This window comes from Phallusia mammillata, chromosome 2 (genome assembly GCF_965637545.1).
Source record: "Phallusia mammillata chromosome 2, kaPhaMamm4.hap1.1, whole genome shotgun sequence".
NCBI classification, from domain to species: Eukaryota; Metazoa; Chordata; class Ascidiacea; order Phlebobranchia; family Ascidiidae; genus Phallusia; species Phallusia mammillata.
In genome coordinates this window covers 19,813,449-19,833,218 of record NC_137253.1, presented here as the reverse complement: position 1 = coordinate 19,833,218, position 19,770 = coordinate 19,813,449, and the positions used below count along the sequence as shown (strand labels likewise).

General features: G+C 37.0%; 2 protein-coding genes across 2 annotated transcripts; both read left to right on the top strand.

Annotated features, from left to right (window-relative positions):
* Positions 1-216: 216 nt before the first annotated feature.
* LOC145214426 (ATP-binding cassette sub-family C member 5-like) lies at positions 217-10,041 on the top strand. Its single transcript, XM_080082952.1, has 28 exons — positions 217-442; positions 523-678; positions 783-927; positions 1,466-1,608; positions 1,665-1,755; positions 1,824-1,997; positions 2,061-2,205; positions 2,374-2,525; positions 2,793-2,873; positions 2,942-3,079; positions 3,151-3,266; positions 3,809-4,011; positions 4,074-4,194; positions 4,283-4,537; positions 4,593-4,724; positions 5,871-5,980; positions 6,183-6,294; positions 6,427-6,661; positions 6,781-6,956; positions 7,138-7,204; positions 7,257-7,408; positions 7,943-8,029; positions 8,089-8,293; positions 8,371-8,537; positions 8,699-8,811; positions 8,940-9,178; positions 9,241-9,519; positions 9,636-10,041. The coding sequence occupies exons 1-28, from the start codon at positions 261-263 to the stop codon at positions 9,951-9,953; spliced, it is 4,494 nt and encodes a 1,497-aa protein (XP_079939078.1). The 5' UTR covers positions 217-260; the 3' UTR covers positions 9,954-10,041.
* Positions 10,042-10,891: 850 nt separating this feature from the next.
* On the top strand, positions 10,892-19,300 carry LOC145213796 (signal recognition particle receptor subunit alpha-like). The gene is made up of 14 exons (XM_080082198.1): positions 10,892-11,113; positions 11,344-11,427; positions 11,568-11,728; positions 11,839-12,005; positions 12,118-12,232; positions 12,297-12,450; positions 12,643-12,749; positions 12,940-13,049; positions 13,391-13,477; positions 13,784-13,956; positions 15,802-16,015; positions 16,321-16,446; positions 18,070-18,206; positions 18,511-19,300. The coding sequence occupies exons 1-14, from the start codon at positions 10,991-10,993 to the stop codon at positions 18,634-18,636; spliced, it is 1,884 nt and encodes a 627-aa protein (XP_079938324.1). The 5' UTR covers positions 10,892-10,990; the 3' UTR covers positions 18,637-19,300.
* Positions 19,301-19,770: the final 470 nt, after the last annotated feature.

Genomic DNA, 19,770 nt, shown 5'->3' with positions numbered 1-19,770 from the left:
CAAACCCAGTGAGGTTAGTAAATGATTACCTCGTCCACAGTGACTGTTGTAAAGCTGATTCCGTGCCTGTCGTTGGAGTAGGTTTGTTGTGCGTACAGAGGTTAAATCAAAAGATCAGGTGCTTATGAGAACCGACCAGCTCAGTGATAGTCACGACACACTGAAATGCATCTACTTGTATACGTATGCTGGAATTGTTTTGTTTTTAGATGAAGCTGCATTAGGAGTGTGTATTTATAGTGCTTGTAGCTGATGAAAACATGAAAGAAAAAACATCGACATCTACAAATGGCCATGTGGCCACAATAAACAACAATAAAGAAATCAAAACGGAAAAAAATGGAAAAACTGAAAGCCAAGAAAACGACATATCTGCAGAAGATGCTCGACATTTCAAATACTGGCGAACGTTGCAGTCATTCAAGCCAATTCGCACCTCAAAGTAAGTGCATGCCCTATGCTAATTTTAAGGGATATAATAGTTTGTTCCGACTACCAAATTAATCATTAAACTGTACTTAGGAAGAAGCTGCCGGCTCCAGTCGATAATGCAAATTTCTTTTCGTTTTTTACTTTTGCCTGGCTAACCAACACAATTCTTAAAGCACGGAAAGGCCTTTCTGTGGATGATATACCGCCGTTGTCGCGATATGACGGTTCAGACTTGGCTTCAGCCCGGTAAGATCGAATCAACAAATATACATCAATTCCACATGGTTTAATTTAAAGCTTGCGCATTGTTTTAACCGAGACACACGCCTAATTACCACTTGTGTTTTTAGTCTTACCAGACTGTATGAGGAAGATGGGAAAACCCACGGGGGCGTGCCTTCAATCCAACGATCGGTTATGCGTTATGTGAAAACTCGAATGCTTGGTTCGTCGATTGCAATATCAATATCCGTGACTGCAGCTGTATTAGGGCCAGTAAGTTTAATAGCTCTGATTTGCATAAAGTAGAACCATCTATTTAACTAGCGTGCGTAATTTCCGGTGTGGTCATTGCTAAAACTAAAACGCAAACCAAGGGATTTCTGCGGCTGAAACGTGTCCCGTCTTGACGCTTTGGGAATCAATGGTTTCATCATCATTGCGTCATGATGAAAGGTTACGTCAGTGGTTGGCATAATTTTGAGATGTTAGATGAACAAAAATTTAAATTTTGAGAAGTGATAAAAAATTATTAACAGCTAACACATTTTAAACATAATTCCCTAAAAATGTATGAATGCTTGTCTATCATGAGTGGACGCCCTGTGGACAGTCCGAGATTGAGGACTGCTAGTTTCATCAATTCCACCTCGGTGGTTCTTAAAGCGATGAGGATAAACAAACATTTCTACGAAAATTAAAGGAATTTTTTAACTAAACAAACTACGTCGCTTGCCGTTACTTCCCGCTAGCACGCGGGGAAATCCATTCACTTTGTACCTAAACACACTGAAAACATTTTGCAAAATTCCAGACCTTCCTGGTCAATAGATTGGTTAATTTTGCTGAATCGCCGTCATCCACTCTTGGTTATGGTATCGGTTTGAGCTTTGGCTTGGCATGTACCGAATTTGGCCGGTCCTGGTTCTTTGCATTGTTTTGGGCAATCAACTACAGGTAACACGAGTTGATTCAATACTTTTCCACCAATTAATTTACTCTGTGTTTGGTAGGACTGCGATAAGAACTCGAGCTGCTGTGCTTACTTTGGTTTTTCAGAAAATTGCTCGGCTGCAAAGTCTGAAGGACAAGTCCGTTGGCGAAGTAGGATTATAGACTAGGTAAAATACATGATTAAAATGTGTTTAACAAATTGTTTTACTTAATGCCAGCTTGTTAATCTTCTTGCAAACGATGGCCAGAGACTCCTCGAAACGATAATGCTTGGAGGGATTTTGATTGGTGCACCTGTCATGCTGGCTTTGGCTACAGGGTTTGCCTGTATGGTTTTGGGATGGACAGCCTTAATTGGTATTGCAACGTTTTTGGCTTTCATACCGCTACAGGTATGTTTACAATGTGTTGTTGTCAACACTAAGATACGCATGTCGAGTTTATATTGCTTTAAGATGTCTTTGGGGAAACTGATGGCGAAATTCCGCAGAAAATGCATCAAAATTACTGACCAACGAGTTCGCATGATGAATGAAATTCTAACTTGCGTTAAACTCATAAAAATGTATGCGTGGGAGAAAAGCTTCGCAAAGGCCATCGGTCAGTCAGCTTATTCTTCAAATTTTAACAAATGCACAAGTATACGTTTACAAAATTTGTTCTGTTCACGACAGCTTTTTTTTGCTCAAAAAAATAAACGTTTTCAAACTTGTGAAATGTACAAGTATATACTTGTAACTTATACGTTCCATTTCTTCTGGGTTTTAGGTTACATAAGGGGAAATGAACGTGACATACTACAGAAATCGGGCCTGATTCAAAGTTTTCAAGTTTCAATTGTTCCTATTGTGCCAGTTCTTTCAACTGTTCTTACATTTATGGTGCACACGCTGATCGGCTATCCCCTTGACGCCGCGCAGGTAGATCGTTGCAATACTTTGCTGATCGTTAATTTCCAACCTTGCACTTTAACTTGTCGAATATATAAATTCTTTTTGAAGCTTTGTTTCTAGTGCTTCGTTTAGTGGGTTTAAGTGTAAAGACCTTCTATTTGTTTTTGAGGCCACTCCATTCGCACAGATTTTTTTGAAAGGTTCTAAATATTATTGTTTACAGTCTTGTTGCCGTTGGTAATGAATTGTAAAAAGGTTCGGTTCCATAAACTATTATTTCTTTTGTTTTCTCAGGCCTTTACTGTTATCTCCATTTTCAATTCCATGAGATTTATTTTGTCAATTTTACCACAAGCCGTAAAAGCAGTTGCCGAGGTAATTTTACAGAAAAGATTTATGATCGTTTGTGCGAGTTTCTCTGATCACACAAAATTTCTCAACAGGTGTTTGTTTCATTTGATCGCATCGATAATTTGCTGAAAATGGAAGAGTTGGAAAAATATTATGGTGCTCCGTTAAGTACAGGGATTGCAGTGGAATTCGTTGATTACTGTGGTGCATGGGATATTGTAGAGAAAAAAGTACGACAGGTGTATTTTTATAAATCTAGCGTATGGATATATATATATCGGTGTTCTATTATTTATTTTAGAATTCAAAAGGCCAGGTTCAGCCAAGGCGAAAGAAAAATGGCGAAAGTGGAGAAGAGGAAATAATCAAGTCGGAGCAAGTTATACACGATCTTTGCTTAAAAGTTCCTCAGAAAACGTAATTACGATTTGGCAACAAACAAGTACACAATCTTAATTCTGCATTTGCAGTAAGAAAATTTTTACAATTGCCCCAAGGTTCATAAAGCTTGTGTCAACACACTTTAGGCCTGAGAAGTTCTGTGTTAGTGGACACAGTAGCCATCGAACCTTGTGACCCAGCGCGCAAAATCGTTTCTATGGTTGTTTTCCTGTGACTTGCACAAATCCGTCCGGGTTTTACGTTGCTTCACCAAATGCAAACAGTGTTACGCGACAATTTAATGCAAACGGTGTTACGCGGCGCTGACTCATCGGAGCTTAAACAAGTGACGTCATTCGGAACGTATGTAAGGCAAAGTTTATTGGACCAAAGATGATGACATACCGTGACATTGCGAAACCTTTGCAACTATAGTTAGGCTGTTAATGGGCATGGGTAAATGATTAAAATGTATAGCGCCAATGAATATTTTGAACAACATGTCACAAAACCTTAAAAATGATTTATTCCCATATTCACGGCAATTCCAACCGCATACACTCTTAAATGGTATACAGATTGCTTGGTATTTGCGGATCTGTTGGAAGTGGAAAATCGTCGTTGATTTCCAGCCTTTTGGGCCAGTTACGTATCAATAGTGGGAGTATTGGAATCAAGGGAAATCTTGCATATGTTCCACAACAAGCGTGGATATTTCACGCAAGTGTTCGAGAAAACATACTGTTTGGATGTTCTTGGGATGAAGAAAAGTATAACAGAGGTACGACTGAGAGTTACTTTTGGCGTTAAGTGAACTCGTTAACACATTTGTGTTACCAACAGTCGTTGAAGCATGCTGCTTGTCATCGGACTTTGAGATTCTTGCTGACGGTGATTTGACAGAAATCGGAGAAAGAGGAATTAATCTTTCAGGCGGCCAAAAGCAACGAATCAGTCTTGCAAGGTAAGTAGGCTTCCAAAGTGACCGTTTTGACGTTACCGCTTATGGTTAATTTACCTTTTATGCTGTCATAAATAATCTGTTTTCATAGGGCTGTGTACAGCAACAGGGATATTGTTTTGCTCGATGATCCGTTATCAGCGGTCGACTCTCACGTTGGAAAACATATTTTCTTTGAATGCATCAAGAGAGAAATGGTTGGAAGAACAGTGATATTCGTCACGCATCAGTTGCAGTACCTGAAAGACTGCGATGACGTCATTATGCTAAAAGACGGTCGAATTGCTGAACACGGAACACACGAAGAATTAATGTCTCATCAGTCTGACTATTGTGAACTTATAAAGTATGTTTTGGGAAGACATCCTTTTTAGCTTTCAAACACGTTTAAATATTTGCAGCAATTTCTATCTGGAACAGGAAAAAGAGAACAAACCTGAAGAGGTAGTGGACAAGGAGCTTGTGAAAAAAATCATTCGACAACGGACAGTAAGCGGCAGTGCGGATATTTCAAAAATAGGTAAACAACATCCTGGATACATTCACCGTGTAAATGTGGTTTAAATCAGCACAGAAGCTGTGCTGCTAATTGCACATTTTTTGGTGAAGACCAGGTTTATTGCCTTAAATCCAAGTGCGACAAGAAATGTAACGTCAGGAATTTGCGCGCCTGGTACCGCGCTGGCGTCACACTAGAGAAGTCCAATTTCTGGAAACGCGTGAATTTATTTTTACATATTTTACGACACGGTAATCACGTCACGTTCACGGTAGACACGTCACGTTCAAGATAATCACGGTTTTCTGCAAAGAGAACATTCACTCAAAAATGCGAAACAGAAATTAAATTTATACCGGCAGAAATAAAGCTTACCAGAGTTTTGGACCAGGGTATCAAAGATAAACACAGTTTGATATCACCAGAAAGTGTTCTACACAGATAAAAACGTAGACTTTTAATATACGGTTAATTGCGATAAGACAACTTTAATGCAAATCAAGCTTACCTTGCAAAGGCAACATTATTCCTTTTTCGTCAGAGTTATAAAGTTAGCATTACCATCTATTAATGACAAACAAATTATATTTAGTCACTTTCATTACTTTATCTAACGCTTGCAAATTTAAGTCAGCAACTAACGAACTACACGTGGTCCAAACTAAACTCAATACTAAATGGCCAAAAGCACAGCATAGAGAAATAACCACAATGACATTGTTACGTCATAGGGGATTCTGGCATTGTGGTGCAATCACACCATATAAGATGTGACGTAGGTTACGGTTGAGTGATTTACGATGTTACAAGAAAATTATGTAAACTTTGAAAACACCAATCAGGATTAGGCCACTTCGTATAACCATATACCAACGGAACATGCGTAATTTTAAGACTTGTCTTTAAATAAACTAAAACATCCCAAAGAGATTGTCAAATTAAAAACCAAACTGAACAAATAGGAGTCGGATGTTCTGTGAAAAGCTCGAGTTCAAGTTCAATGACTTGTTTTAATTGCTTTATATTGTGAATCAATATTTGATGCAGTGGGCCAAAGCCTACTTTCAAAGGTCAAAAACAAGGGGATGTCAACGTAACTACAATGTTTGTTCTAAAGTATACATCTTAACTTTAGTTTCATTTTTTTAGCAAGTCAAGACTTGGATCATGTAAAATTAAACTCTCCTACCGCGTCGCCCAGTCTCAAACGACAAGAGGCCGAATTCCAGAGAATGGGAAGCATTCGATCTATTGAAAGCTTATCTGCAGAAGGTGGAATGGCTGTTCCTGGTGAGCATTCTTTACAACATCTATTACAACGCAAACCATCAAACAAACGTATTTATCCCCACGTGACCCGCCGGTTTAAGCGTCTATATTTTTTTCAGTTTATGTACATCCGCAGTCACGTAATATCTTGTAAAATGTTTTGTTAACAGGGATTTCTTCTTTTGTCAGAATATTTTATGCTTATTGACATATTTTTCACCAGATGACATTATTGATCCTGATAAAGCACCTGTGACTTTAATCGAAAGTGAGGGAAAGGCTCAGGGTTCCGTCCGAGGTTCAACCTACTATGCATATGTACAAGCTGCTGGAGGGTACGAAAATAGCTACACGCTAAACTTATAATTTTTAATCGACAAGTAAAGATGTCACAAATTTTGCTAAACCACAACATTTTTTTTTTAAAAAGCAACCAAGCGTGTTACGTCATCGACATTTGTTCCTAGAATCCTGATCTCATCGATATGCGGCCTTTTGTTTGTGCTATTGGTGTTCGGAACAACTTTGGATAACTGGTGGTTGGGTGTTTGGATAAACGCGGGTGGTGCAAGGCTTCCATGCAACACGACTACACCAAATCCAAGTTTCACAACCCAAAGTTCATTCTCAAGTACAACGTCCGAACCATGTGTGATTATAAGCAGTGACATTTCAACAGGAGAAAACATTGGTTTTTATCAGGTGTGTTTTATGACGTTGAAAATGCAAAAAAATATTTTGACACATTTGGTTGTGTGGAAGTTTAATTGTCAAAAACTTTAACATTTATCTATTTTCTAAAATTCAAAATTCTTTTCCAGGTCGTTTATTTCGTTATTTTGGTAATCTCGCTGTTTGTTGGTGCTGGAAAGGCTTTGCTTTATGCAAGAATCGTTGTTGGTGCTGCTACAAACTTGCACAACAGCGTTTTCCGAGTGGTTTTTGCTAGTCCGATGTCTTTCTTTGACACAACACCAACTGGAAGAATTCTCAACAGGTAATAGATTCGTTTTTGTATAAGAGTTTGGTACAGTACACTATCAAAAAATGCACACACCAAACCACTTAAATGCATTTTCGTCAGTTTTATATAACAGCAATGATTTTACTCATTTCGGATGTGTCTTTTATGTCTTATAACATGCTGCCACTGGATTTAACTAAATTCTTGTTTTCAGATTTTCGCGTGATCTTGATGACATTGATGTTCGACTGCCACTTATTTTAGACATGTTTCTTTTGCAGGTAAAATCGTTTTTTTCGTTTAAAACCATGATATATTCAAGTATTTGTGCAGATATTGTTGGTCTTATTTTCCATAATATCGATGGTAATCGTGTTTCCATGGTTCCTTATCGCCATTGCAGTCTTGGCTGTTGTATTCTGCTTTATCTACATCTACTTTCGAAGTGCAGTACGTGAACTCAAGCGCTTAGACAACATTACGAGGTAACACAATAGATACAACTTGATTTTGCTCTCTATTTAGATTCAGTTACGATCCTTTATGTGGATTGACAACCAAAACTCATTCACAAAAAGTATTTTTACATGTTTTACTGACAGTAGAACACAAATAAAGTAACACGTTTTTCACCCCTTTGCGGGGGGTGAAAAAGTTCTCCACACTAAAGTAATAATATGTGACGCCCAATTAAACGGTTGACAAAAGTTTTTGAACACTGCACTAAATCCAGCCACGAAAAACTCGTTTAGACGCGTTCGAGCATTACTGTCACCCCCAAAAGGCTCGCACCAATTATAATAAAGAAAACACACTGGTCACGTGGTCGGAACTCCCTGATTAAGTAAACCGCCATATATAACGGCTTCCTTTCGTTGGTAATAGGCATCAAAAATTGTAGCTGGCACAAAACACAGTGATTGATATAAGATGGAAAAGAAACAACACAAATTTGATAACAAACAAACCAACAGTATTTTTACAGTCATAACAATTTATTCCATGTTATTAATCCCCAGATCTCCTTGGTTTTCGCACGTCACCTCAACAGTCCAAGGTTTAAGTACAATTCACGCATACGAAAAGACTGATGACGTAATCAAGACGTAAGTCCGCCTGCTTCTTTTCGTAAAGTCACTTTGCAATACCGTCACTTTTCGGACAGGTTCTCAAGGCAATTGGACAGAAACAGTTCACCTTATTACGCGTACTTGTCTTCAATGAGATGGCTCTCTGTTCGACTTGACGCAATGACAATAACCGTGACGTTTGTTATAGCATTGTTTGTTGTTTTTTCCACCATATACCCAGGAGCACTTGGATCAACATCAGCATCTTTTGCAGGGCTCGCTCTTTCATATGCGATTCAGGTAAATTCCGGTTTTGCAAGTTTACTTTATTGCTTTTGCATACTTTATTAAACGCATTTCGATTGTTTTACGTTTAGATGACCGGATTATTTCAAGTCTGTGTGCGATTCAGCGTGGAGACAGAATCCTACTTTACATCGGTTGAAAGAATTACCGAATATATTACCACCTGTCCACCTGAGCAACCGATCGACAAACAATACAAAAAGCCGCCTCAACAATGGCCAACTCAAGGCAAAATAAAGTATGAAACAAAACGAGTTTTATAGCTAATTTGTACGTTTAGTTAAACTAACACCGTTTATAGATGGTTACATAACAGCGACTCCTAAAATGGTTTGTTAATCTACCGTAAACAAAACAAATTAAAATCACGTAAAACGGCAAGCATTTACCTTAAAACAGGTTTGAATCAGCAAGCATGCGATACAGAAACAATCTTCCCTATGTGCTAAAGAGTGTTTTATTCACCATCGCACCAAGAGAAAAGATCGGAATAGTTGGGAGAACCGGATCAGGTATAAACCACAACCTAATTGTCTTTTAACTCTTGTAGATGCCTAGTTCCAGCTTCACGTACCAAAACTGTTGTCGTGTATTCGTATACCATTTGCAAATTTAACTAAATAGAGTAATTTCTGCCCAGGAAAATCTTCGCTTGGTGTAGTGTTGTTCCGTTTGGTCGAACTCGCCAAGGGTCGGATTTCAATCGATGGGATCGACATTAGCGAATTGGATCTTCAAGATTTAAGATCTAAACTTTCAATTATTCCACAAGATCCTGTTCTATTTGTTGGAACTGTTCGTTATAATCTCGACCCATTCCAACAGTATTCCGATGAGGAAATATGGAAAGCTCTTGAACGAAGTCACATGAAATTAGCAGTATGTAATGTGTATTGTAAGGATAGTTTTACATTTAATTCGGTAACTTTTGTGATTTTCAGATCGGAGAACTTCCGGATAAGTTGGAAAGCGAAGTTGTTGAGAATGGTGAAAACTTCAGCGTCGGCGAAAGACAGCTTTTATGTATGGCGCGCGCCATCTTGCGGCATTCTCAAATTATTATGTTGGATGAAGCGACGGCTGCGATTGACAGTGAGACTGACAGTTTGGTTCAAGATACGATACGGGAGGCGTTTGCTGATTGCACGATGCTAACTATAGCTCACCGCCTCAATACAGTTCTCACGTGCGACAAAATTCTGGTGATGGATGCTGGAAGGGTAAGAAAAAAGCGATGATTTCCCCCCCAAATAGAATTTTTAGTGTTTTTGTGTCTTTATTTTCAAACAAACACCAACTAGCACATATGATTTTGCTAACAATGTTTTTTTACTAGGTTGCAGAATTTGATCAGCCAGAAGTCCTGCTTAGCAATCCTGACTCGCAGTTTTCAAAGATGATCCTTGCAGCAGCCAATGTCGAAGATGATATTGACTCTAATCAAAGCCCTGCTTCCTCATCTTCTGCATCTTTCCACAGCAATGAAAAGAGACAGGATAGTAAAAATTTACACGGAGCTTACGACAACTTGTCGTACACAGACGATTTTAATGCCCAAGTTAAAATCAGCTCAGGTTCCGATGACGAAGTTAGCGAAAATATGTTTGGTGCTTCTCCAGACAACGATAATTATGAAGAAACCACAGAATTATAGAAAATAAAAAGTTATTTTGCTACTTCAAGTTCACGTTTTGCTAGTTTTTACAGCTTTGCATAAAAATTCTATGATGCAATCAAGTGTTTCGTATCAAATAAAAAAAATCATAATTTTTGTTTTTTACTGTGTTGTGTCTTGCACTGTAAAATGAAGTAGAAGAACACATAATAACAGATGTGAACACAAGAACACATAACAAGAAACGTGATAAAATACTCGCAGTTATTATATTACAACAAGATAAAATATTTTGACCGTTAAGAGCAGCAGAGGGGAGACACGTCACTATCGGGGAAAGCCCCAGTTAACAGTGGAACTGGAACTAGTCTTGTGGCTTTTTTGTTTCGGTGGTTTCTTCAGAGGAAAGTTGTTTTAGACTAGGGTTGTTACTAGACGCCTGAGCATGTTCGGAATTTTGACGTTAAATGTATGTCCCAATTTGTTTAAATAAATACCCTTAATGTCCGAAATATAAGCGTCTTTTTAGCCTAACCTAATAGGTAAGGTATGGTCAATTCTTTTCCTGAGGGACTCAAAGATAAGGTTTACGTTTTTTTCTGTTGTTTGTGCTGTTTTTCATGAACAGTGCTACCTACATTAATGCAAAGCAATTTATCAGCATGAATCAAAGGCGTGATTTTTTGCGCCTTGAAAGCTAATTAAAGCTGTTTAAAGATTTTGTGAAAATTTATGTGTTGTACCTTATTACTTTCCGACTCACTTGTTATTTCGTTAAACACGGGACGATCATAAAATTTCGCTCACGCAGATAGGGTAACCCTAATTTAGGCCTGGGGAATAATCTTATTGGGACCAATAGAAAGCAAAATATTGTTGTTATTTTTTAATTATTCTAGGGGTAATTGTATAGAAATGAATATATTTTGACAAAAAGTGTTTGTATGGTGGCAATACAAGACCAAAACTTCAGCTAAAACTTATTTATCTTACAGGTTCCTAATTTAAATACAGTTTTACAAGATTTGGAACATATTAAATTTAAATTTCTTTTTCTTGCTACAAAAAAGAAAAAGATGTTGGATTTTTTCACTATTTTAAGCAAAGGAGGTTTTGTTTTGTGGTGTTACACTCTTCAAGGAGTCAAGACCAACTTTACAGAACCTATTAATGCTCTGATTAAGGATGTGATATTGCAGGTACATTTATTAGATGTGTTAATGTAAAATTTGCCTACAGTTACATTTGTCCTATTAGTTATTTCAATAGTAATTCTTTCTAATTGCAACCAGCAATTAGTTTTTGTCATGAGATTGAATCTTACTTTTTGACTGTAACTAATCAGATCAGAGTTTTAATTATCAATTATTATCATTTTGTTTGTGTCAAAAATTCTGGACATCTAAATCGATCAAAGTTCTTATTGTAGGAAAGAAGTGGCACTGCCAACTTTGTACATGGAGCTGTACAAATGAAATACAAATTGGATAATGAGTATGAGCTTATTTTTGTGGTAAGCACATTTACTTGGGTATTTACCCCTGCCTTAAAAGTATTTTTGTGAAAGTTCTGTTTCATAAAGTTGAAATTAAGAATGTTTTTTTTTGCAAAAAATGCGCAAGACAACACACTTAAAATAGAAAAAACGTTTAGGTTGGTTACCAAACCATTCTTACATTGTCTTATGTGGACAAGTTAATTGATGACGTTCAGCAGCGGTTCCGGGACAAATACCGACAAAAATTGCTTGATGGAACTTTATGTCTGTTGAAAACTCCTTTTAATTGTGCATCAGAATTTGCTCAACTGCTCAAGTATGCTAGCTGTTTTTCTTTGTATTGTAATCAATTATGTGATAATATGCAGTACAAAATCAAGCCATGAACCATTTTTATGGAAATTTGTTGTGTTTTTCATCATTTAGGCTAGCTGAACAATCTCAGGTTAAAGCTCCAGTGATGAAAACCTATGAAAAATCTGCCAAGTCCCAGAAAACAATAAATTCATTGAAAATTGAAAAGAATAAAAAAGAAACCCCAGTCAATAAGAAGTCTAAAAATTCTCCCAAGCCAGGCACAAATAGTTCATCAGGTATATTATTATAACCGCACCCATGTGACAGTCATTGATGTTTTCAACATTCTGCTAATTGGTTGTCAGCACAAGTTTTCAACATGGTTTGCATAAACATTACATCTTTTAGGAAAAAGTCCTGATGCATCACCAAAACCCAGAAAAGTAGAAGAACCATCAGATGTTGCACGTCAGCGTGAACTTTTCATACAAAAGCAACTTCAGGCTCGAAGTAACAAAACTGAGTAAGAAATGTTGTAGTTAAAACTAATGCGATTGAGTTAAAAACTGTTATGTGTTTGTATACAGTAAAAAAAAGAAAGGTCTAAGTGATAAATCAAAGAAAGAAAGAGTTTGGGATAATGGCGGAACTGCAAAGGATGCACCTGTCTTGGATTACAGTTCACCAAAACCTCAAACTAATGGCCATGAACCAGATGTGGAACTTGTCACAGAAACTGAAGTAGGACTCAATGTTTGTTTTGTTTTGATACTAAATACTGATATAGACTGTCCATGTAACAATTAAATGTTTTGTCAACAGTGGTTTTGTTGGCCATATTCCTTTCAAACTGTTCATCTTTCCATTAAAAATTAAGTAAAACAAGAAAAGTACTTTTTTTGACAACTTAAGACATTTCTTTGGTTCTTTTAGCAATCATGGGTGAATCGATCCAGCTCCATTCAAGCTTTGGAAGTTGAAGAAGTAGAAACTTATGATGCTGTTGAAGTACAGAAAACCAGTGCAGCTGAAAGTGATAAGTATGACAAGATAACCAATTTAACAGAACTGAATTGAAATTTGATGCAATAAATTTTATCTAAATTCAGTGTGTGATTTATGTACACAAAATAAAAGTTGGGTCAAATTTGTCTGTAAATAGAGGTAAAAATCCCTTGGGTAGTTTCTATTGTGCACTGTCAGCATATGTGACTGAGGCTTTCAATACAGGAAATCATCTGCTGGATTATTTGGGATGTTTCGAAGCCTGGTTGGTTCCAAAGCACTCACCAAGGAAGCACTGCAGCCTGTGTTAGACACCATGAGTGACCATCTAATTGGTAATTGGGGCACAACCCTATCATTATCACACTATTGTTCAAATTTGCTTTTTAGTATAACTTGACACATAGTTCTAAAATTACGGCTATTCAGTTACAAAATATCGTATAATGCAAATATCTCATGTATCATGTAATAAAGCTTTTCTACAGCTTTCTACTAATAAAGCTTTTTTTCTTTTGTTTTTTCTACAGCACTTTTTCTCAACCAAGGTTATCCATTAGATAATTATGGTGTGTGTTTTTTCGTTAGATTACTTTTTTAAGGATAATGTAAACTAAAGTTTGAAAAATGCTAGTCTAAAGTTTAAACTTTTTTTACAATGATTGTTATGTTTCAGGCAAAAATGTTGCTGCTGATATTGCTTCTAAGATGTGTGAATCTGTGGCCACAAAATTGGAAGGCAAAGTTCTGGGCACATTTAGCAGTAAGTTTGAACAATATGAGTCTCTTTATTATAATTTGGGTAAATTTTAACATAATTTACTTCACGTAGAAACGTTTTGCTCTTGAAAGTGGCATGTACTGGCATTTCCCTAAAAAAGGTTTCCCCCTCCCATAATGTGTTTTAGATAATCACAGCAATTTTTAACAACACACCTTCTAGGTTTTTTGGAGGAACAACACTTATGAATAAATTGTCCTGATTGCAACCTACATCTGATGTTTGTAGTTTAAATGTCACTCAACATGTCTTTTTGGTGCTTTTTATTAATGTATATATTGTTTAAAGCCATTGCCTATGCCGTGAAACAAAGTCTGAATGAATCTTTGGTCCAAATTTTAACTCCAAAACGTCGGGTTGACATCCTGAGAGATGTTTTAGAAGCACAAAGATCTGCCAGACCTTATGTGGTTACTTTCTGTGGTGTAAATGGTGTTGGAAAATCCACAAACCTTGCCAAGGTAATACTTGTTAATTCATAGTGATTGGAGTGTTTTCATGCTAAATTTGCATCATATAGCTTGATTTAATCTGAACTATTTAGAACAGAACAGTGTTTTTTTGTGGAAGTAAATTCCGGGGATAATAGCAGTGTCTTTGAAATCATGGTAATTGTACTTTCCTGTGCTTTAAGTGACATACGCAAAGACATCATGTTTGGTTTTTTTATGTTTGTGTTGGGAAAAGCTGTGTTATTATGGGTCCCCTTCCCTGAAGGGGACACATTTTGATTTTACTCGATTTCTTTTTTTTTTTTTTCTTTTTTTTTCTTTTTTTTTTTTTTCTTCCCTGAAGTTTGTCCACCCCATTTTGCCATGAAATCTTTGGTGAATTTAGATGAAACTTTCACAGATGGTAGATATGGTTGTGCAGATGTGCCATCTGCTTCGTTTGTCATGACAACCCCAGTATTTACCCCGCTAGCCCCCAAAATGTAAAATGTTGTTGGTGCGCACCACAAACGTTAGTTTTCTGCTAGCCATCAAAGTGTAAAATGTTGTTGGTGCGCACCACAAATGTTAGTTTTCTAAGGTGTTATAAAGGCAACCAGACATTTGTTACCAGTGTTTGTGGGTTTGTTCGAGGATGTTTTGCAGTTGACACTTAACAGCCTTATGACGTCAGAAGCATTGACGAATGTTGCTAATAACACCTCTAGTGGTCAAAATGTTAAACATTGTCAGAATTGGATAAAATTTTACATGACTGTTGATTGGGTCGTTGTGGTTTCATATTTTATACTTTTGGGTTTTAAACCCCATCAGTTACCCCACTAACCCCTAAAATGGGTGAGTGTTTTAAACGCTGTCGGAATTAGATGAAATTTTGACAGCTTGTATAATTTGTCATTTTTAGGTTTCAATTGTTGTGTTTAACCCTGTAGCCCCAATATTTACCCCTCTAGCCCCCTAAAAGGGTGAATTTGTTAAACATTGTCCGAATTGGATGAAATTTGGACAGCTTATAGAGTGTGCTACTTATAGTTGTTGTTTGTTATGTTCAACTTTGTCGCCCCAACATTTACCCCACTAGCCCCCCAAAATGGGTCAATTTTTTAACAATGTCAGAATTAAATGAAATTTGGACAGCTTGTAGAGTGTGCATTTATAGGTGTATAATGTTGTGTTTTACCCTGTTGCCCCAGCATTTACCCCACTAGCCCCCCCAAAATGGGTCAATTTTTCAAACTATGTCTGAATTAAATGAAATTTGGAGAGCTTGTACAGTGCAATATTTATAGGTGTTAATTGTTGGGTTCAACCCTGTAGCTCTATCATTTACTCCACTAGCCCCCAACAGTCATGTGCAATTCGCGCTGATTTGTGTTATAGGAGCTGATTGTTGTGTTTTAGCCTATTTTCTCATTGTTTAACACTTTTTTTCTCAGATAGACCATAAAATAGAAAAACCTTCAAAAATGTATAAATGGACTGAATTTGAATAGTTCTTTCTCCATATAGCATATTTATTCAGGCACAGTACCGATCACTGTGTTTTACCTTACAACACCCGACTTTCTCATGGTTATCTCTAGAAATGTATTATTTACAACTTTGCATGTGTGGGGGACCCATGAGTTTTTGCTTGCAGAAACAGCCAAGGTTATAAAAGACAATGGATGATATGGGACCTAATATAAAATTAGTGTAGAAAATATGTGTTATAGTGTATATGCAAGGGCAATATGTGCTAAGCCACCCTTCTAGTTTCTCCATAAAGCTCTGTGCTGCGCAATCTTTGCTGTCTTGATATCTGTTCATGCCCAACAACTTTGAAAGCAATTTACAAACTTATACACTTTAAAGATTTGTTTCTGGTTGATGGAGAATGGATTCCGTGTGATGATAGCAGCATGTGACACTTTTCGTGCTGGTGCTGTGGAGCAACTTCGCACACATGTTGCACGTCTCAATGCCCTTCATCCACCCTCCAAAAACAATGGAATATCACAAGTTCACTTGTATGAGAAAGGTTATGGGAAAGATGCTGCTGGAATCGCTATGCAAGCTATTTATGCCGGTAAACTCAATGTCAACCTGTAAGATAAATTCAAAGGAAAAGCACACTAATGCAATAAAATTTATGGTTATAAGGTTTGCAAGGCTGTCCATAAAAGCGAGTTGAACAGGCTGTTTTCGGATAAAAACGCATTGTTTTTTGAAATGGTGTTTAAACCAAATACTGTTCTTTTTCATTTTCGAATTTTTTGACTTGCGCCTGTAATTGAAATCTTATAGTGGCAAAGCAACACCTAGACTTTATCAGAAATAACTGCAAGTTTTTGGAAAAAAAGTGAATATTTATTAATCACTGTATTGTTGCAGCCAGAGACCAGCGATATGATGTTGTGCTGGTGGATACTGCCGGGAGAATGCAGGACAATGAACCTCTGATGAGAGCTCTAGCCAAATTAATTAGTGTTAACAGTCCAGATTTGGTTCTCTTTGTAGGTAAGTACAAGTCGAACTGGAAAAAGTAATTTGTTTAGTTGTTTCAATTTGTTATTGCTGTTCGAATGTTAAAAACACTTTGCACATGACTTTAATTATGGGTCCCCTTCCTTGAAGGGGACACATCTTGATTTTACTCGATTTCTTTTTTTTTTTTTTCTTTTTTTTTCTTCTTTTTTTTTTTCTTCCCTGAAGTTTGTCCACCCCATTTTGCCCTGAAATGTTTGATGGATTTGGATGAAACTTTCACAGATGGTAGATATAGTTGTGTAGATGTGCCATCTGCTTCGTTTGTCATGATAACCCCAGTATTTACCCCGCTAGCCCCCAAAATGTAAAATGTGGTTTGTGCGCACCACAAACGTTAGTTTTGTGTGATGTTATAAAGACAACTACATATGGTACTTATGTTTAAGGATTGCTTGGTGAACGTGTTTGCGGATAGCAGTCAAGGGGGTTGTTCACAGCCTTGTGACGTCATAAGTCATTAGGGTTGTTTGTTAAAACGCCCCCTAGTGGTCAAAATTGAAACATTGGCCAATTTGGACAAAATTTTACAGGATTGTTGTTTGGGTCATCTTGTGACGTCATAAGTTATTACGGTTGTTGGTTAAAACGCCCCCTAGTGGTCGAAATTGAAACATTGGCCAATTTGGACAAAATTTTACAGGATTGTTGTTTGGGTCATTGCAGTTTCATATTTTCAACATTAGGGTGAAGAACCCCATCAGTTACCCCACTAGCCCCCTAAAATGGGTGAATATTTAAACAGGGTCGGAATTGGCTGAAATTTGGATAGCTTGTATAATTTGCCATTTACAATTGATGATTGTTGTGTTAAAACCTGTAGCCCCAGCATTTACCCCACTAGCCCCCTAAAATGGGTGAATTTTTAAACAGGGTTGGATTTGGCTGAAATTTGGATAGCTTGTACAATTTGCCATTTACAAATGATGATTGTTGTGTTAAACCCTGTAGCCCCATCAGTTACCCCACTAGCCCCCTAAAAAGGATAAATTTTTTAAACAGGGTCGGAATTGGCTGAAATTTGGATAGCTTGTACAATTTGCCATTTACAAATGACGATTGTTGTGTTAAACCCTGTAGCCCCAATAGTCACCCTGCTAGCCCCCTAAAATGGGTGAGTTTTTAAACAGTGCACAATTGTTGGAAATGTTATGCCATTTATAGGTATCGATTGTTGTGTTTTACTTCTTTGTTTTAAACTAGACAAACTTTAAACAATGCTTGAATTGAGTCGATTTGTATAGTTTGAACTTTGCATAGCATGACTATTTAATCCTAGTACCAATCACAGTGTTTTACTTTACAACACCAAAGTTTCTTATGGTTATCTCTTGAAATGCAGTATTTACAACTTTGCATGTGTGGGGACCCATGAGTTTCTGCCTGCAGAAACAACTAACGTTTTAAAAGACGGTGGCAAATATGGGACCCAATATAAAATAAGTGAAGGAATTATATTTATGTTTTAAAATAGATCATAGTGTATGTGCAAGGGCAATATGTGCTAAGCCACCCTTCTAGTTAATTTTGACCCCACTGTGCTGCAAAACACAAACGTTTTCCTATAAGACTAATCCAATCAAATTGTTTTTTTAGGTGAAGCATTGGTTGGAAACGAAGCAGTTGATCAGCTTGTGAAATTCAACCAAGCACTTGCCGATCACTCCAATTCTCAGGAACCCAGAATTATTGACGGAATCGTGCTCACTAAGTTTGACACTATTGACGACAAGGTAAATCTGTCACACATCGTAAGATTATGCACTGAAATGTGTAATAATAATACTCGGGGATAATTTAGGAATTGCGGAAAATTTGAAAACCCAATTATTTACATTTTTGTTGTTACTTTTACAGTTCAGGTATATTTCTATAATACAGTTAGAAACAGCAATGAGCATTTCTTAACCATTGTTTTCCTTGTTTTCACACCAAGTTGTTTGCATTTTTGTTTTGAGACACGCTAATATCAAATGTGAACTTTTAATATTTGTGTGTGCTGAAGCTGTTAAAACTCACATTTAAATGTTTTGACAGGTTGGCGCTGCCATTTCGATGACATATATTACTGGGCAGCCGATAGTGTTTGTTGGAATTGGTCAGTCCTACCCAGACCTACGCAGTCTAAACCCTAAGGCCGTGGTGCAAGCACTCTTGAAGTGAAACATGTAAATGATTTTTGTTGCAAGCCTTTACGGAAATTGATAGAGTGTGGGTTACGTGTGAATGTGTATTTTGGTACGTGGATTTATCGATTTTTAATGTTTGCAATTTTGTGTGTGTTTTTTTCAGCGTGTGAGATTTGGTGAATTTTTGTGCTTGGTGTTTGTTTAAATTTGGTTGTGGCGATTTCGAACATACCATGGTTTATAAATTGCGCAAATCACCACAAACTATACAGTACGCTTCTATATCCGCTAGTATATAGCACCCTTAAAAATTAAATGCCACAACTTTTGAATCACATGCTTACTGCTCTAAATAGTTTTTAACTCCTATGTTTTCGTCTTGGCATCCATGCGTTGTATTCTATTGTGCAATAACATTTGCATATTTTAGTTCAACTCCCGTGTTCTATTTTAAATCGCATTTATTTTATTTTTTTCGCATTTGTGGCAAGCTAAGGTAAAATGTATTTTGCCACTGTAGGCCTCATATTGAGTATTGTTGAAAAGCAAAAAACGCGATTTGTTAATGTTTGTCTGTTTTACCCACCTCACATGAGTATAACATTGGCCATTAATGTATCACTTTTGTAAATACTGTATTTCGAAATGATGTCGTGTCCGGAAATTTGTGTTAATAAAAGATGAAATGTGTAAAAAAACAGACTCTTTCAGAGTTACTCAAATGTTATGGCCCCTTAATAAGTAATAAGTAATTACTTATTTTGCTTGCTGAAAGAATGCACTAATTAGACAGCGGGTCACCCCCTTGTACTACACAAGTTGACTGTACTTTGTTGCGAACCAAGCACGCTTATATTAAGTTAACAGCTACGAGTAAAATTTGCAAGTATCTCGAGCCCCATTACAAGGTCGTAAAAAAGCACAAGACTCATTAATCTGCGCAAAAAAGGAATTGATCTCGCTGGCTAGCATTTCATTAAAATAGTTCATTTACAATTTAAGGTATTCGCCAGCCGCACAGCCTTTACTTGATGGGCCGCATTCAGTCTGCGATTTGCAAGTTGGATATCCTCTGTACTAGATAGAGGGTAAGATTTTGAACCGATACCGAGCTTCCTTGCGTCTAGGATAAACGTATACTGATACCGAACTACGTATAATTGAGTGT

Bases quoted from the DNA above. Each gene is read 5' to 3' on its own strand.
- LOC145213796 (XM_080082198.1), top strand. From the start codon at position 10,991: ATGTTGGATTTTTTCACTATTTTAAGCAAAGGAGGTTTTGTTTTGTGG. The intron at 11,428-11,567 runs GTAAGCACATTT...AAAAACGTTTAG, and splicing joins AGTATGAGCTTATTTTTGTG to GTTGGTTACCAAACCATTCT. The intron at 12,451-12,642 runs GTAGGACTCAAT...TGGTTCTTTTAG, and splicing joins AACTTGTCACAGAAACTGAA to CAATCATGGGTGAATCGATC.
- LOC145214426 (XM_080082952.1), top strand. From the start codon at position 261: ATGAAAGAAAAAACATCGACATCTACAAATGGCCATGTGGCCACAATA. The intron at 2,526-2,792 runs GTAGATCGTTGC...TTGTTTTCTCAG, and splicing joins ATCCCCTTGACGCCGCGCAG to GCCTTTACTGTTATCTCCAT. The intron at 5,981-6,182 runs GTGAGCATTCTT...ATTTTTCACCAG, and splicing joins AGGTGGAATGGCTGTTCCTG to ATGACATTATTGATCCTGAT.